The sequence below is a fragment of the Pleuronectes platessa genome, chromosome 3 (assembly GCF_947347685.1).
Source record: "Pleuronectes platessa chromosome 3, fPlePla1.1, whole genome shotgun sequence".
Classification (NCBI taxonomy): domain Eukaryota; kingdom Metazoa; phylum Chordata; class Actinopteri; order Pleuronectiformes; family Pleuronectidae; genus Pleuronectes; species Pleuronectes platessa.
In genome coordinates this window covers 11,122,021-11,141,042 of record NC_070628.1, presented here as the reverse complement: position 1 = coordinate 11,141,042, position 19,022 = coordinate 11,122,021, and the positions used below count along the sequence as shown (strand labels likewise).

Sequence of the window (19,022 nt, the reverse complement as noted above, 5' to 3'; positions counted from 1 at the left end):
TGCGTCTCTGCTTTCTCTTGCCATCTGTATATGAGACCGAGAGCTGTTGTGTTGCAGGTATGGCCTGCCCCTTTAAGGAAAGTTTGTAGTGTGTGACGTAGTGCACCAGGGTATTGTGGGAAAATACCCTAAAAGTGTGTTTATAAGGAGAAGTGACGGAGCACCTAGAGGTGATGCGAGTGTTGCTCCTGCTGTTTATCCGAGAAATAAAGTGGCCGCATTCCAAGTAAAGAAACATCTCCTCCTCCTTCTTCACGGAGCGGTCCGGACGGCTGGTTACCGGCCAGACAGCGAGCCAAGATAACCAGTGACAGGGGCGGCTCCTGGTACAGGCGACATAGGAGACTGATTTATCATGACGTGACACATGCAATGTAAAACAATACATTACCGTCACACCATCATCCTCTAACCCCGGGGACTCACCGGAGGTAGAAGCGCTGTGAAAAGCGCTCCGCCTCCTTTCCTCGCCCATGGTAAATACTTTGGCTGTTCGCACCGGCAGCGTAGTGCCGGGAAGAACCAGGAAGCGCTAGCCTTGATGCCAGACGAATTTAGCCCCGCCCACAACATTTTGGTCGGGCAGTTCGGTCTGGAGTTGCTCCATTGAGAAAAAATTATGGCCCGACCGGGCCAATCAGATTGTCAGGGCGGGCTTTATACGATGATTGACAGATGATCAACGGTAACGTAATCAACCACGTCATCACAGTGCCCTCGGGTTGAATTTGTTTTCAACAAACATGCCTGCCGCTGCCGGTCACACCGGAGGCTGAAGCACCGCGCTGCGCCAAGGCTGCCTCGCGGTGCTTCAGCCTCCGGTGTGACCGGCACAAAGTTTTAACATGGGAGTGGATGGGAGCCAGCTGTTATTTAAGGCTTGGCGCTGCGCTGAAGCGTCCGGTGTGAACCCAGTAAATAACTCACAATGCGTTGCTTAGCATACGTCACATACTACGTTGCTCTGATTGGTTGTAGGTCTATCCAATTGAGCGAAGAGGAATTTTACTTCCTGGTCAGTTGAAACACGCCCCATAATTTTTTCCCAATGGAGCGACTCCAGACCGAACTGCCCGACCAAAATGTTGTGGGCGGGGCTAAATTCGTCTGGCATCAGGAAGCGCCGCAGCCACACACACAAGCACATAATCTCCTGTGGGGGGGTGGCGGCTACAAGCTTGCGTAGGTCAGTCACCTGTGAAGACCAGCATCATTTACCCCTGAACCAGCGCGGAGAAATGATGATGAAATGTAATATCAAAAATTTAAATATAAAATTAAATATAATTTTTTTTTATTAAATTAAATATATATTTTTTTAATTAAATTAAATGGGAAAAAAAAAAAAAAAACTGCGCGCGCACATTCTGCGCAGAAGCCTACTGCGCACATTCTGCGCAGAAGCCCAATGCGCAGGAATTTTTTTTTTTTTTAATTAAATTTTTCCCTGTTTAAATAATTTAAATTAACATAGTGTAAGATATTTTGCAATTAATAGAAGAAGTCCTGCCAATTTTAAGTGTAACATATTGCCAGCTTAAAAATGGGAATTAGTGGGATTCAAACCCAGGTCAGCTGGAACTAAGCACTTTAACACGATGGACAAATTATCGTGTGTGTGTTATTTTATGCTGCTTTTGATAAACACTTCAGAGAAAATATTTTCTACTTTACTACATATATCTGACAGCCTTACTTAAAAGTTACTTTTATATTTTTGGCTTTTAGATACTGGTTGAAACCTATTGTTAGAGAATAACCCAGTGGGGGGGGGGGGGATATTTTTTAAGAGAAGATTCCAGATTCATTCACTATACGGCTCAATAGAGCTGTGTGGTACGGAGCCGAGACCCTGGCCAGAGAAGAAAACACTTGGAATACGTTGCTTGTCTGCATATGTGTGCCATGGGTGATAGGTAACGTAGTGCGAAGTCTAGTTAGTTGGTTTCGGTTAGGCTAAATCGCGGACATTTTACGGGCACTGAGCAACGACATGGTGAAAGCATTCGATTTAGTCAGCGTCTCTCCTGAGGAGAAAGTATTGAAATGTCCCGTTCATGCACAACACTGGTATTACGTTATATAAAATTGTATCATTGAAGACTGAAATCAGTACACACAGCAAGAGCAGTATCCATTCTAGGGTAAAATAAACAAGATGAACCACATCTCTGCTCCCCCTTTCATAAATACTGTCGGCACAGAAGAAAAACAAAACAGTCTTCATTTAGATGCCTTTTTTAATGAATGAAATATACTTCTTATCCACATTTTATAACTTTGGTCAACATGTAAAACTTTTACCGACAGTTGCAGAAAACAATCTGAATATACCGAACAGGGCTGCCTTTTCAGACGTGTTAAACAAAATCAAAGTTTAATGATGACCCAGGATATTTCTGCTCTCCAGAGCAAGTTTGGCTTCATATTGTGGGGTTACCTGTCCAGAATCCATGGCTGATCATGTGGCTGCTGATACATAAATTGCAAGCAAAGGCGAGAGTGCTCAAAATATTGCTTGTTCAATTAACTTTACACATATTGAACCACACTGTCTTTTTATTTTCATTAAATGCTTCCAAAGTATATTTGCCCTTATGCAATTTAACACCCAGACAGTGCCCAAACACCTGTTGCATTCATAGCTGTGCTGTACAAAGTGAAGATTTTGCCTTAGAGAAAAAAATAGAACAAAAAAGCACTGTTCATGAGGGATGGATAGACGCACTGGAACCAGAAGGTATAAAGCGCGGGGTTCCTAATCATCTCAAATCATTTGTGGCAGAAAATAAAAAGCTTAACTTCCTTGTTGTTGAGCTAAATTACTAAGTGCTCACTGACTGTACAGTATGCTCTGTCTTTTAAGTGCTTTGTTCCATTTATAGCACATAACATGAACAAAAAAAGATGAAGAGACGCAGCAACAGGTGAAGCAAAGCAAGAGACAAACCACCCGAGCTAATCTCCCACAAAACCCATCCTGTCCACCCGTCTGTCTGTCTGTGTGTGTCTGTCTGTCCTCTGCAGCTCTGACTTGAATTATTCCTTCACAAACAGGTACAAAGACTAAGGCAACAGGGGCGCATCAACCCCCAGAAACAAAGAATAATCTTACAAAAATGTCAAAACAGTGAGTAACAAGATGAAGGGAACTGAACGCCCAGAGCACTCTTCAGTCTACTTTCACCGAACGTCAACGCTGGTTTGTGTAATGACAACATTATCAGGAGAGGAACAAGGAAACGGCCGGTGCGCCTGATGTCAGGGGGACACGCCGGAGCAGAATCAAGGCGTTAAGAACCTGTGGCGATGACTCCTCCTCTTCCTCCTCCTGCTACTCTTCCTCTTCCTGCATTAGGTCTTGATCACGCCACCATCGCCTTCGCTTACAAACCGCTTCCGCCCTCTGGTGGAGAAAAGATACATAATGGTATGATTCTGGTTTATACCTTATAACATTCTATTTCTCATAGTCATTCTGAGTTTAGTCACATATGTGATGTGGATGTAAATACATAGTACTGCACCAAATATGTATTCATCCCCATCTTTAAATAGTCCCCACCAAAAGCTCCACCCTCTACTACTTCTATCTAATACAAGTCCACAGTAAAACTATTCTTCCCAGCTGTTTTAAAACATTTGCTGGATTCATTTTTACAAATTAAATCATATACTTGTGAGTTATCAATTAGATCAACATCTTATGCACAAAAAAAGTGTGTTCGCTAATGAGGGTTCCAGAAATGATTATGCACCAAAGCATTTTTTTAAAATTTACATTATTTATTATAGTTGAATGCCTTTGCCAACCAGTGGGTTTCAGTCAATATGTTTTTTCCCCAGACTCATAAGAGGTCACCTTTACTGGAGACCTTTAACCACTGAAATAGAATCAGTTCATCTTTGAATTTAGGCCCAACTTTTTTTGTGCTGCCACCGTGACCTTTGACCACCAACATCTCAATCGGATTATCTTTGAGTCGGAGTGAATATTTATTCAAAATTTGAAGAAATTCCCTGACAATGTTCTTGAACCGTCGTGTTCACGAGAATGGAATGGACAGACCAATACCCAGAAAATCTGATGCCTTTGCCACCGGCTTGGAGGCCAAAAAAGCACGTGTTTGAGAAACTCTTAATAATAAGATTTAACAAGAAAAATTATATTCTGAAGAGCTTAACATCAAAGTATCACTAACCTGGCGGGACAAGCATCCCTCAGCTGTTTGGTGATGACGGACTCCTGGAAGCAGAGGTCCACAAAGGTCTCCATGAGGGAGTGGGCATGTGGCACATCTAGGTTGATTTCAGGGAGTTCATCGTAAACACGTTGGAAACCCTACATGAAAAACAAGAATGGATATGAAGAGTCAGGATTAGATTCACATAAAGGTTTATACTTTAAGTCTAAAATCTATTGACACTATTTCACTACATTCAGGGACTGACCCTGTTCATCTGATCCACAGTGATGAGGCCTGTTTTCCAGAAGGACTGAAGCAGCTTAATCATCATGTGACTGGCTGTGTCGCCTTTCGACTCCAGCACCATCACCACAACCTGAAAAACAAGGATAAACGGCATCGTGTGTAAGAGAGAAGGGACGTGTTCTGCATCAACCGACACAAATCCAGAGTAGTGAAAGTTGCACATTTCCCCACATGGTGGCAGTGCAGCCATTCTTTACACCAGGATTCAGGAGAAGATGAAGGACTGAACACGACTGTTCTCATTCACACTCACCAGCATAAAATATCTTGTAATGATTGTATGGCAAATAATAAAAAGCTTATCTGAAATTTTGCAAACTGTAAAAATAGTTTAACTGGTCGTAAAACATAAACTGCACCCAACTACACAACAACAAGAAGTGTATATACACTCTCAACACATTTATAATTATTAATAATTTTAATTTTTTTACTTTGATGACAACCCCCCCAAAAATTTGAGTGAAAACTTCTACTGAACTATCTGAACCTCACGGACCATTAATCCATTGTTATGGAAGATAGACAATGTTAGTTGACAGTACCTCGTAGACCAGCTCATGGTGGAAGTGGGGGACCTCCAGGTCTCTCAGACAGTGATCTGCCTCCTTCTCGTCTCCAGATATCAGATACTCTTTGAGCAGGAGGTTCATCTGCAACAACACACATTTGAATGAGACCATTGTTGTATTCTTTAATATAAGCTGTTGAGATTCCTGGTTTGTTTGCACAACGACACCAGGTCATTAACAGTGCAGGTGCAGACTGGATCAAACACAGCCGGAGACTTGTACCTGTACCATCAGTATGGTGGGTTGTTGTTGTAAGGACTCAAGTAAAATGTGCACCGAAATGTATTAACTCTAACCAAACTCAAAGTTCTCTACTTCAACAATCTACTCCCACAGACTAAAGCCAATGGTGCAAGAGTATTTAGGGTGCGTCTAAATCCACTGCTAGCAGATTAACAGCAGGAAAAAGGTCCCTGGGCCAGACACATGTTTTAGACGATTTAGTTAATCATGGGTGTGTTTGGACCCTACATGCAATCAACCAATCACAGTGCCATTTACTATTCTAGAAGTAGTTTAAAAACCTGCTTCTTTCAAGCATTTCTTCTTGTTTGCATCTACACTGGAATCTGTAGGTCTGGGCTTCATTTTTTATTCGGCGTGGTTAACTGCTGAGCTGCATGCACCGTTTCACTTGAACCTATTTATGGAACAATTAGTCACACTTGAGGTTTGAGACAAGCGGGATTAATGTAACAAGTGAAACCCTCTCGGAGCTGAACCAACACTTCTGAGTCAACTCCGGGTCTAATTCGCCGAGCTGAAGGAATGTGAGTCAATGTGAGGACAGTGGACAGAGGGGAGGAGAGAGAAATTTAAAGGAGTTAAATGACAACAACAGACAGAAGAGAGAGCGAGCAGTGAGCGAGAGAGGCCACACACGACTAACCAGGAAATCAGAAGTGGACGAGAGAGGCTGACTCTCCTTAGGAATGCACAACGCCACGCAATTGAACACACAATGACGGATCACGCGCACATTTCCAAACATACGTGTGTATGTCTGTATGTTTTTGAAATGAGAGTGTGGTCCTTATCAAATGTTGTGTAACTTAACAATTTGATAAAGTGTGGACTTGAAACTCCCACTTATTTCACAACCACTTCAGAAATCAAGATCCTGGAACAATAAATGTAAACAAAGAAGAGAACATGTGTGGTGCCACTGTGTGTGTGTGTGTGTGTGTGTGTGTGTGTCCCTCGTTTTTGCCGTTCCCACTTCTCACGGGAGAAAAGCCCTCTGCTGACACAGCAACATAGCAGCGTATTGGCCCGTGGCTCTCTACCCAGCATGCATCTCTGCCTCCTGTTTACATAATGTCAACAAAGAGGGAACAGCTCGTTCTCAACCTCAGGTGCTGGGGATTATATCTATTAAATCATTTAGAGAAGCGGAACGAGCAGGTGGGGTTTGTTTAAAGTGTGCGACACTGATCTTACCTCTTTGACGAGATGTTTGACCGGTCTCAGGCCGCCGCCCACACCCCACACGTTATCTAAACGAACCATCTCCCTCTTCATGGTCAGCAGCACCGCGGCACGGTCTAACGCCACTCTGGAAAAAATAAGACACCACAGCCGCAATGTGATTTTAATGCATCTACTACAACACTAAAGTGAATTATCCAATTTAGCATGGTGGTCCAAAATGACCAAGACAACATTACACAGATGTTGCGTTCTTTGGAAATATTATCTGACAACCACACATCTGCTCTTTCTTAAACTCACAGAGGAGGAATGGCAAATTGTGTTTTCGTTGCATCTGTTTTCCATGTTTACTGGGACATTAACTGGAAGAGCCCATTAAAAAGTGGTAATCTTTAAGATTGCAGTCCTGGTCGATACAGCAACACCTGTTGTTGTTGTTGTTGTTGCAGTAAAACAAACCAATGTTTTGCTAAAGAAGTTATAACCCTTCATTCTGTGAATCGCACCAGGCGGTGAACAGCAAGGTGCACGGACACGAGTCGGTTGGAGGTGTTCAGCCTGTCGCCGGCTGCTCTTCATCTAGCAGCTCACTGTGGATGCTCCTTCTTCTTCGCTCTCAGCAATATCTCAACCTGATCCACTTGATGAATGACAGCGTGTCCTCTGATTACGTCATGATAAAAGTAAACCATGTTTTACAGACAGGGGCCTAAAGGAAGGGCTGGAAAGTGTGGCTAAGAAGAGGGATTTCTGGGATACCCTACTACATACTACATAGGATTTCATGGACATCCCACCACAGACACAAAGTTCTTAATACTGCAAATATGTAAATATGGAGATGCTCAGGGGGCTGTAGACTCTGTTCAATCCCTAATACATAAATGACGTAAGATGCGATTTGATATGCACAGAATTCCATATCTCAGAAAATTTCCAGAAGGAGTGATTGAGGGAACGCAAATGTCAAAGTCAGGTGCTCGAGACATTTTCCTGAAGTCCTCCTGTCAGTCCACTCATGAAATGTCCAGAAAGAGAGGAGTGAGCCCATGTGAGAATAAAGCAGGACATTTCACAGTGAGTGGGTCTTTCGATGACGTTTCTAATACGTGAAGGAGACTAAACTGAAAAATATAGACATATATCTCAGGGTGTATTAGAGATGCTATTGCACCTAGAAGAAGCTGGAGATGTCTAACAAGATGAGGAGCTTTTAGTGATGAGAGCCAATGGTGGTGTGGATGCACTGTGAACAAAAACACCTGATTTCCGCAGAAGAATTGATACGTCTCATGTCAGAAATGCTTTGGACATTGTCCTGTCGATGCGAACATGTTCGACCCGAACAGTCTCCAGCTACTTTATTCATATGTGAAAGACACACATATCTGCACCCAGTTTTCTAGACATTTTCTAGACTTCATGTCTGAAAACGCCTGACAAAGACATTTATTTGAATGACAACATGAGGTGAATTATTTTTGGCTCACCTGGCGTGCTCACAGTCCACTTTGCCCTTGTAACAGTCCAGAAAAGACATGGGGAGGACGTGGTCCGCGATGGCTCTGGCTATGAACTGGCCCAGCATCTGAAATAGAACACATCCCAGTAACGCACATTAAAGTCCAACATGTTGTAGTGTAGCATAACGGCATGAAGACGTGGTGCCACTTTACCCAATCCTTTCAGAATAGAAGCATGTGTCTCATCATTGACTTGTTTTCTTTGAGCAATTTAAAACCCCCTCTTTAATTTGATTCATTAGATTGGGGACCCACACAATTACATTTACCACCCTCGGCCTCTAAACGGATTTACATTATCTGACTAACACACATTCTTGATCTGTGTGAGTTACTAACATGTTTTAACTGAGGAGGCAAAGTCCTTATAAGACATCAATGCCTCAGAGTCGCAGGCCACAGCCTCGCTTTGGAAACAGGAGGAAAATTAGCCTGGTGTCATGTTTCCATCGCTGTTATTTGAAGCTTAGGCCGATGAATACACACAACTTCTGCAGAGTCACTTGAACCAGGAATGAATGTGATTGTGGTAAAAGCTCAAGTGTTGAAATCAGTTAAAACTAAATTAATTTTGTGTCGAACTTAATCTTTAAAGTGAGTAAAGCACTGAAGCGTGTCCCCAGCCTCGTATGAGCTGCTTATGCACAACAGTGTCTTTGTTCTACCTGCGGAGCCTCCGGTGTGTCCAGGATGAGGTCTGGCAGCTCCTTCAGCGTCTTGTCGAAGGCTCGGGCCATTTCGCTCTGTGACAGCATCTTGCCTGACAGGTCAGAGAGCAGGCGGGAGGTCAGCTCTCTGTGGCTCGCCTTGCCCTCCAGGGACAGGGACACGGCCAGGGAGGAGAACTCGTACTTATGGTGGCCCAGGTTGAGCCCCTTCAGCAACATCTGACCGGAAGGAGGGCAAATAAAAATAATGAAGGGGTTATTGTGGAGGAATCACATCCAGTTAACAGAACTACATGGTCTCTCACTAAAGCGTTATTCAGACATGAACTCCAGAAAATGTCAGGACATGGCGGGATAGAGCATTGGCCATGGCACTCTAGATATCTGCTGTATTCTCATATGGGTTCACTCTATTTTTCCAGACATTTAACTTGGGGGATGGCAGGAAAACTACTGGAAAATGTCCAGCGCAACGGACTTGGATATTTGTTTTCACACATTCCGCCCTTATGGAAAATGTCTGGACTCCAGAAGATGTCGGAGAGCAGCTTAACAAATACGGTCAATGATCTAAGAAGAAATGATTTGAAAGCTTGTACCTGGACTTCCTTTGTGTCTCCATGTTCAAAGTACTCCTGCACAATCGGGTTGACCATCTTCTCCAGCTCCCTCTCATCCACTTCTGGCACCACCTTTGCAAAAACCGTGTCTCCCTGCACAAGAACAATAACACACATCATCAGTAACCGGCACAACAAAGTGGACGCACAAGATGCAACTTTTTTATTAGCAATCCAGTATTGATCCAGTACTAGATCCTGACATTCAAGCTCAATGACCTGAGAAAAAAAGTTAAATGTCAATTATTGTGAGTTATATAACAATCCGGATGTTTTATGGGTGTTTTCTTCTGCAAAACAAACTAACAATTTGAACTTGTCGGTATTTGTTCCAGTACGTCGGTCAAAACCAGTCCGGCTACTTTTGAGGTGGGGTGTTGCTCCACCTGGAGAACAATAAGAAGCATAATATCCCAGCACAAGTACTTTCTGTTTTACTTTCTCCTTGCTCTACATGTAGAGACAATATTCTTCATGTTTTGTCTTCATGTAAGAGCCATGTATAGCCTGACCAAGGTCCGGTCAAACAAGACTAAAGCCTTTCTTATAATCTGAAAAGGACAGGAGGAGGCGTTCTGCTCAGGTGAGCCCCTCAGGCTGCTTCAAATTCCACTGCACATGTCCCCGTCGTTTTTTTTTTGGTACCACTCTGTCCCAGTTCCCTCTTAACACACCGACATCTTTCCACTGCTCTCAAGGCCAAATCCCAAAGGCTCCATTTCCACTTTGTGTTGAGTCAGCGTGACCATTAGCAGGAGACAAACTCGGCGTCCCAAAGAGCATTCGGCTCGATAACGGGGTTAAAGATTGAAAACACAGTTGATTGTGATGGGACGGGGCCATCTGGGTGAAACCATCATGTAAGCATGTTTTTTTAATGAGCTGTGGCCCTGGGGTTTCAAAACTCAAACAATCCAGTACAAATTACAAAACCTGGTCCATTGATCATATGCTCCCCAAGATAAGAAAACAATATATTCTCTACATGGGTGAGTTGATAGTCATATTGTTTACAGGGTGAAGCCTCTTGTATGTGCGGAGCGTCCCAGCAGCAGCCTCAACATCAGCACATTTGTTTGACACAAGAAATAAAAGGTGCGACACAACCGAGCTCAGATCAGATCAGTGGGCCCCTGTGGAACAAAAAGCTGCTGAAAACAACACGTCTGACCAACAACAACTGAGATAAACTAACCTGAGCTGCTCATTCAGTGGAAAAACAACATGTTGGCTGAGCGGCATCAGTATTTAAGGGGTTGGCACCAGAGACAGATTATATCAAGTTAAAAGAATCTGTCAGACTGACGCAAAAAAGAATCACCATCTTTTATGAAAATAAAATGAATCTTTAAAATCATCGATCAGAAAAAACAAGCGCTCTACAGATTGCATCCTCTCATTTTATATACCTACACATTTTATACCAATACAACTTAATGAGAAAAATATTGAAAGATTTATTCTTCAATACTGAAAATAAATGGTGTTGTCATCCCCACTAGAGCCATGTCTATTTATGGGAGTTGATGTTGAGACCAATTTTGGGGATTTAAAATTTTCAACACTTATATATCAGCCGATACATATATGAAAATGGTAATGATCCTAAGAAGTTGTTATGTAAGAATATAATGAATGAATGCACAAAGAAATTGAATTGAGGCTAATATTTTACAGTTTACCATAAACTTTATCATAGATAGCAAATGTATTATATATAATATAAATAAAAAAAAACTAAAATACAAACAAAGATTTAGAATTCGAATATATGCCTATCTTTGTTGTGTGAAAATAAGTTTTCAGATCGTTATGACCTCCCACAGTCTGTCCCACACTCACTCACCTGAGCAAATTCATCATAGTTGGGGTCCTTCAAATCAGGCTCCTCGTCTTCATAAACCATCCCAGCAGCCCCCCACACTCCTTTCCCACCAGCCCCACCTGCAGACAACCAGTAAACAAACCAAAGATAAGCGGAGCTCGCTTCAGATTCATTTCCCACAACGCAGTTTGAACAGCTGATGAAATGCAGGTCATGAAACACACAAGGTTTTCAGCCAAACTGATTGTCACTGTCAACAATCAGCAGGTGTAAATACAAACTAAAGACACTTCTCACCATTTCATGACCAGAGACAAGCTTACTATGACTGTTAATTATATATCAATGGTTTCAACTTGTCCAACTTAAAATATTTAACATGAATCAAGCTCATCAAAGTGAAATTTCCCTCTGCCTCAATCCCTGTGAGAACAACCTGTACCTTTCTTTGGCAGACCTCTGCCCTTGCCCGTCCTGGATTTGCGGTCGTTGGCGTTGACTTTGCCTTTGGGACTGTTGGGGTCGCCTCCTGCCGCGTCTCCCGACTCGGAGAAGGACTCGCTGGTGGAGTTGCGGGACGACTTGCGCACGCGACGCTTGGCCTTGGCTTTGAGCCGCGCCTCGTGCAGCGCCTTCTCCTGCGGCGTCCAGTTGCCGTTCAGCTCGGCCTCGATCATCAGGTCCTCCTCGTCCTCCTCGTCGCGGCTGCGGGGATGGTTGGCGTGGGCCAGGTTTCCGTCGAAAGAGAACAAGCCTGTGATCAGAGAGATGGAGCAGTGGATTTGTAGTTGAGGAAACATTTACTGCACATTGAGTTCACACCATCCTCATCTTCATCATCTGAACGCAAAACGAGGGAATAAGCTTGCTTGTGCTCGGGGTTCCACTTGCAAACATTTAGGGAAACGGTTTCTAGTTTAACCTTAATCCTACACAAAAATAGAGAAGCTTAGATTTGTATATATTTATATGGTGGTCACAATGTTTTGGTTGGTTTTATTGGTCATGATATCCCACCCCAACCCCCACACAAAAGGGGTAGAGCCGCAAAGTGATGAAGAGTCGAACCAGTTTTTCTGACCGAGACATAATTCGAGTTCGGGCGCAAGCTCCAGATTGTAGATTGTTTAAAGTGGCTCAACTGACCATAGAGAAAGCTTCTGGTGGAAAAAGAAGATTTCATTTCTGAACAAATATTATGGCAGAAAGTTTTCTCTGCAGCACAAAGTTTAAACTAGTGTGATTGGTTGGCTTAGATTTACCTGCACTGCAAACACAACACTTGTATCCAGTGTTGGTTCAGGAGACTTCAACTCAGCGTAAAAAAAACAACGCTGAGTGACTGCGTGTGCTACAGCCACCGCCATGTGTCAGGTGCTTTACACACCAGGTCAAATGCGACACAACAGGGAGCACACTCACCAACACGCACACTCACACACACACTGTGTTAGATGTAATATGGATCAATGTGTCAAGCAACTTAAGGTAATTGTATTTGGTGAGTAGAATTAAGTACTAGCTTTAGGGATCCGTTTCTTGTAAGTGGGGAGAAAGAATTATAACAACAACAACAACAACAAGTAGTACTGGAGTGTATTTGCAGGAATGGGAGGAGAGAGAGAAGGAGAGAAGGAGGGAGGGAGGGAGCAAAGGGGAACACATGCTGCAGAAATGCTGACACCAGTATCTTTTCATTCCTCTGCATTCTCGCGATCTGTCCCCGGCAGCCAGCGTGGACCTGACTACATATGGCCTGGTTGGGTCCACGAAGGGGGGGGGGGGGGGGGGTCACATGACGGCAAGAGGCTGAAGGAGAGAAGGAAAGCAGCAGCGGGTGGAGGAGGAATGCGTGAGGGTGTAATGAATACTGAGCTCCACTTATACATGTGTCCTCATGGCAGTTTGAAAAGTTGTGGCCCTATAGATAACAGTATTATGGAAAACACACAGGGGGGAGGTGGGGGGGGGGGGGGGGGGGGGGGGGGGGGAATAATGTCCGAGCCACAGATAAAACCAACTATCTGAAGATCGTCAGCAACCGCAGGTCAAAGTTTCCATCGTACTTCTGTTGCAAACAACTTTTTTAATGTGCTCAAACTTTTTTGCCGAGTTCAGTCGGTTCAAGCTGTGCAAAGGGCGAATTAGAGGGAGGCTGATCTGAGCGAGTCGCAGGACACCTCCCTGCATTAACCTGTTGAAGACGGATAGCACCACACCCATGGCTTTCAAAAATCCGTAAACAACCGACCATGTGTCACCTCGTCCTCCGGACTCCGCCTCCCTTCCCCTCATGTGGGCCACAAGGCCTGCCAGCGCTGTATATCAGGAACTAACCAATGGCTGCAAGCCAAACACGCGGCCGGCCAACTGGAAAAGAGCAGGAAGGGAAAAAAGTCTGAGGCGTTCGCCGAGAGGAGAGTTGCAAAACGAGCTCGATAAAATACACTTTTTTTTTCCAACATGGCACGGATCATGTGCCGCTGTAATGCCGAGCTGCACTGTAGCTGCTGCTGAAAGAGCAGTAGTCTACTCAACAGAGGCAGGTCTGTGTGTCACCGACCCCGTAAAGCTGCTGCAGCAAACTCACACAGTCATCTTCAACCGGCCGACAAAGAAATTAACAACAAACCAAATATTATAAACCGCCCCCGTAGTTAAGACACACGGGTCCACGGACAACCTCTGCTCTACAAGCTGCGTGGGAGCTTTCCACAGCCAGAGAGCCTGAGCTGCAGTGTTGACAGGTTTAGCTTGAAGTATTGGTGAAGTTGACATGTTGTATGACTGAGAAGGTGGTCAGTAGAGCACAGATTCTTACATACCTCCCCTAGAGGTGGATCTAGTTTTCAAACCCACAACCATGAATTGTCAGAATTCCTGGGAGAGTCTGTCAAATGCAGCCAGTCCACTCAAGAAATAGTTTTTCTTCCTGCTGCTTCACTCTGTGCACAATGATGCATGTGCGAGTTTGACACTAGAAAATGATTGTCCTGTCTGTAACTCTCACAAATGTGTTATAGCAACACAAAGCCTACGACAGAAACGTGAAGCCCTCGGTGCGTATTCACCACCGGGAGTAGATTTCACAGTGAAGCAGGAGTCAACACGTGTCTGTGAAAAATGTCTGTGTAATCCTAAAATGTGTATTTTGGCCAGGGAAGTCAAAGATAGTAGACGTAATCCAAAGTCCATTAACAGTTTGTGGCACAGTGCTTCTATACACGTCTGGAGAGGATCTGTCCTGAACGGCTGCAGCCCGGTGTTTAAAAGCAGAGGCCATTTGTTTTGAATTTCATCTCGTCTGAATCTGCTTTGCGTTGGCACCGGTCAGAAAGTGGAGGAAATGAACAGAGCCTTTTAAATCCCTGTGCAACTTAAAGAACTATATTGCAGCAAATCCCAGGCTGCCAGCAACTTATCCACTGTATTAACTTCAGCTGGCCCTCTTGGTTGTAGTTAGGAGGGCAGAGGTGGCTAATCTGACGTGCACGGACCGACAATCCTGTTGAGCTCGTCGGTTTGCAAAAAAAGAAAAGACGACATTTTGAATTGTATTTTCTTCTCGTCTTTATTCTACTTTATGAAATTGCAGTGCTGCCCTGAAACTCTCATTTGAACAATCTGGTTAAATATAGGTCCAGCTCGAATTGCCCTCTGTAGACCATATAGTGCCCTTAAATCAAAACAAGCTTTATAGCTAAGGTCAAATTACGTTTCTCAGTTACATATCGGTAGTTGATACAGGTTTCTAGCTCCATTTAGCACATACAGCTGCTGACAAAAAGCCTATGCCCCTATGAAACCACATGTAATTCCAGTGTAGGAGACATAATGTCCTCGGGAGAGGTAATGAGTGACTATCTTTTGCTTTCTTTCCACTGTACTCTAAAATCAAGCATCTGCACATTGATGCAGGAGACATAAATTGAGCACCCCCCCCCCCCCCCCCCCCCCCCCCGTACGTGGCCCTGTGGTGATTATCTATCAGAGGGAAAAGAGAAGGGTGTGGATGTATCGAGGGTTTAACTGTCATTTAGTTCTATGAGAGGAGACTCCAGTTGAGTTTTGCTTGTAAAAAACTTGTCTCAGAAGTGTTGCCTACACGTGTGCATGTGGGGATTTGTGCTTATATATATATATATATATATATATATATATATATATATATATATATATATATATATATATAAGCACGGCTACGGCATATACCACGAACACACCACACACACACACACATTTGTCAAACAAAAGGTGTTGCCACGTGGTGCAAGTGTTTTTGTTTTTTATTAAAGCAGTGGCAGAAAAACTAACTGTGCTTCTTGAGTCACCCTGTGTACTAGTCACAGAGCAATAACCCAGATAGTGTGAGGGGGACGTGCGTTCCAGAGATTAGAGCAACTCAGATAAACGGCCGAGAGTCTGACAACGTGTTTTTTTTAAATTATTTTAAATCACCTCCACTGGTGCACTGTGAAACACCACGCTACACAGGTGGGGTTCAGTTTCCCAACTCGAGGACTTGATGTAAATGTGTTAATGAATGCATGTCGGGTGGGGGGAGGGGTTAGCAAAAAAATGTAAGGCCAGGAACCATGAAGCGAGAGAAGGCTTCAGGTTTAAGGCTGCGGGTTTCTTCTGTGCACTTAATGCATTTATTTACCAAGGGAGTTATTGAAATGTTCTCAGAGGTGTGGCTTGACACAAGGCAATAAATCTGCACCTACTGGGCAATCACAACAACACAACTCGCCTCTGTGTTGAACAAAACCTGACACAGGCCGTGCAGATCATTCGAGTTTTATATCAAGACTAAATACCCACAACACATTCTCCCCTGAAACAGAACCGACACCAAGCTCAGTTCACTTTTTGGCGTGTCCTGAAATTCGAGCACCCCAGGTGCGGTTCAAACCAGGTCCTTTGCCGCTCCCTTCCCACGTCATGCTTCTCCCGTCCTTTAAATAAATAAAAAAATTATACACTTTTTAAGTCATTATTAAACTGTGGGAATTGATCTGTTATTTGGTAGATAAATCAATTGATGAAATGTGAAAATTGAAGCAAAATGAATCAATTCTGTTGCCTTGAAAAAGATTGGGAATTGCTCAGGTTAGATAATTTAATGAAGAATTGTTACAAGCCTGGAAGTTAACACTGGTTTTTAACATTTACTATTCTATTTTCTCAGAAAGACAAATTCCAGTCAACTTTTTTGATTCTGGAAATAAAGTTTTGAATCTTGAATGACTGACAATGTTTGATAACAAGCGTGATCCACTATGTCAAATCCCATGTTGTTGTGTGAGTCCGGCTTCACGTCTGACCCACAACGTATTGGGGGTTTGTTTTCCTCTTTCTTTCCTCATCAGCTCAGACAATAGACTATTTGACAGCGTGCTTGTGTGTGTGTGTGTGTGTGAACCCCATCAACAGAGGCTGCTCGATCAAGCATGGCCGTGCCTCCTTGAGAAAGGCCAGTGAAGTTCACAAGGAGAAGCCATCTGTGCCGTTTTCTCACACACACACACACACACACACACACACACACACACACACACACACACACACACACACACACACACACACACACACACACACACACACACACACACACACACACACACACACACACACACACACACACACACACACACACAACAAACCATGTGGTGTCTCACATGCACAGACCCCCCCCCCCCCCCTCCTCTGTACAACCTAAGGTGAATCAGCTGCAAGTGTTTTTCATATTTAAACTCAAATCCAGGTTTTATTGAGCTTGAACTTGTGAATTCTCACAACCTGCTGTTTACCCAGCTACACTATACATTTCTTATGTAACCTTTAAATACAGCAGCAGCCGTGGTTATGTAAGGAGGCTGCTCCCATTGGCTCTTATAATGGGGCTATACATGGCTACGTCACTGTCAGGCTCAGAGACAGACAGACAAGGAGACACAGGCAAAACATAGACGTAAATCACAGTATCATTTACATCGGGGGGGGGGGGGGGGGGGGGGGCGGTGTGTGTGGGACACGTAGGTCGAGGTAAACATGGACGCTGGTGCGGCTTAACCAAAAATCACATCCTGTTTTTATTTGCTTTGTGCTCAATTTGTTCTGCAAGCGTGCAACATACGACAAAAACAACAATAGTGTCAGATTTTCTGCAGGAAAATGTTATCAAATGTCTCGTGCATTAAATAAAAACGGTTGGAACCTGCAGAATAATAGAACACGACAGGGCCATGTCTGCACATGTATGAGATTGAGGAAGTGTGATATCGTAAAAGAGGTGAACAGGAAACCAAACAGCTCGATCTGCGTCGTGCCTTCGCGTCGAAGAAGATACACAAAAACACACCAGAACATTGTGTGATCGCGCATTGCACACGGGCTCGTCAAGGCGGAAGTAAGCGTCGTGTCCTCGTCCAATCACAAACGCGAAAGGGTTAAACGTGAAAGCAGCTCAACAACAAAACAATCGCGACGAAGCGGCAAAAAAATTATAAAAAAAGAAAGCGTCAAAATGCAAAACGGGGTTTTGGTTCTGGTTGAAGTGCGTCGATGCTTCAATGTGTGTGTGTTGCATCGATCATGCGTGTGTGTGTCTGTGTGTGTAAAGCAGAGTGTGTGTGTGTTGGGGGTTTAAAGGGAGCACATGGTGGAGCGTGGCTGCAGCCCATCCCATGCAGGGACAATGGATGGCGGAGCTGGGGGAGCTCCGCCACCCGGAGCATCGGCCTCTGCGGCCCGGGCAGGCGACGCAAGGCACGGCCGAGTTCATGCACTCACCCTCGGCTTGCTGAGAGGCGGGCCACGTATCCACTTCGGTCGCCATGGTTCTCTCCGCCTCAAGTGCTCGGTTAAAAGAAGAAGATCCCTCTCGGTTCTCTCTCTCTCTTTCTTTCTCTCTCTCTGCAGCCCCAACGAAAATAAACACAAACCAGCCGGATCCAGAAATGATTTATAAAAATAAAGTCTTTAAACTAAAGATGGAGGAAGGGGTCGAGAAAAAAAAACAACAACAACAACCCTGACCCCGCTCCTTCGTGCAGCTCAGTCTCAGCTGAGGAGAACAAAAAAAAACACAAGAAGAAGAAGAAATGAATTTGCAAAATGTCCAGAGAAGGAAATGCAAGTCTCTCCTCTGCGTCGGGAGGTGCAGAGCGCGAGGACCCAGGGCAGGTTTGCAGGAAAGCAGGTGAACTAGTCAGAGAGCATTCGAACAAACAGTCTGCGGATAAACAAAGTCTGTATTTAACTTTGCAGGAGCGAGCACACAGGAGTCACGTGGAGCGAGCGCGCAAGGGGAGTGGTCCGGGCAGGGGGTGGGTGCTGGTCCACCCTGACCAATCACAGAGCAGGAGGAAAAGACAACCTTCTGTCAAATGTCCTTTCCGATGTTTTTCTCAACAAAACACACAAATATTTACGTTGAATACTCCAGAACCGTTTTGCCTGTTATACAGATTAACAGAGGGAAGATACCGAGATACAAATATTTAGAATGAGCTTGATTTACCATGTACATAGTGTACAGTGTACATAGAGTACACATACTAGGAATTTGTCTCCTATGTTTACTGTACCAGACAGTAGTGCAATGGAAGGACAATACATATTTAACTACTACTTATGACGTCATTTTCACCAGAGGACAATAGTGCAGTTGTGCAAAGATGCTCAATCTAATATGGATCCATAACATAAAGGTTACATATATGGGTGAATCATTATGTACAGGATGCATATATCACAAGGTACGTGAATGTTATGACAGTACTACGTTTGTATAATGTACAGTAAATACAGCCTGCTTAGATTTATACTTGTACAGGTATAATAAGCAACTTTAACTGGATTTCTTTGTACTATTGTTTTTTTTAT

The 19,022-nt window shown here is 43.9% G+C and overlaps 1 protein-coding gene across 2 annotated transcripts; it reads right to left on the bottom strand.

Moving 5' to 3' along the window:
* Positions 1-2,222: 2,222 nt before the first annotated feature.
* Positions 2,223-18,406, bottom strand: pdcd4a (programmed cell death 4a). Of its 2 annotated transcripts, none has more exons than XM_053417923.1 (11): positions 17,928-18,406; positions 11,575-11,886; positions 11,154-11,251; positions 9,287-9,400; positions 8,685-8,906; positions 7,987-8,084; positions 6,506-6,620; positions 5,039-5,146; positions 4,453-4,563; positions 4,203-4,342; positions 2,223-3,406 (listed from the first exon to the last, which is right to left on the bottom strand). In XM_053417923.1, exons 1-11 carry the CDS (start codon positions 17,971-17,973, stop codon positions 3,355-3,357), a joined length of 1,416 nt encoding a protein of 471 aa, XP_053273898.1. In that variant the 5' UTR covers positions 17,974-18,406; the 3' UTR covers positions 2,223-3,354. The 2 variants fall into 2 exon arrangements, with proteins under 2 accessions (XP_053273898.1, XP_053273899.1); XM_053417924.1 differs by lacking the exon at positions 17,928-18,406 and adding an exon at positions 13,958-14,012.
* Positions 18,407-19,022: the final 616 nt, after the last annotated feature.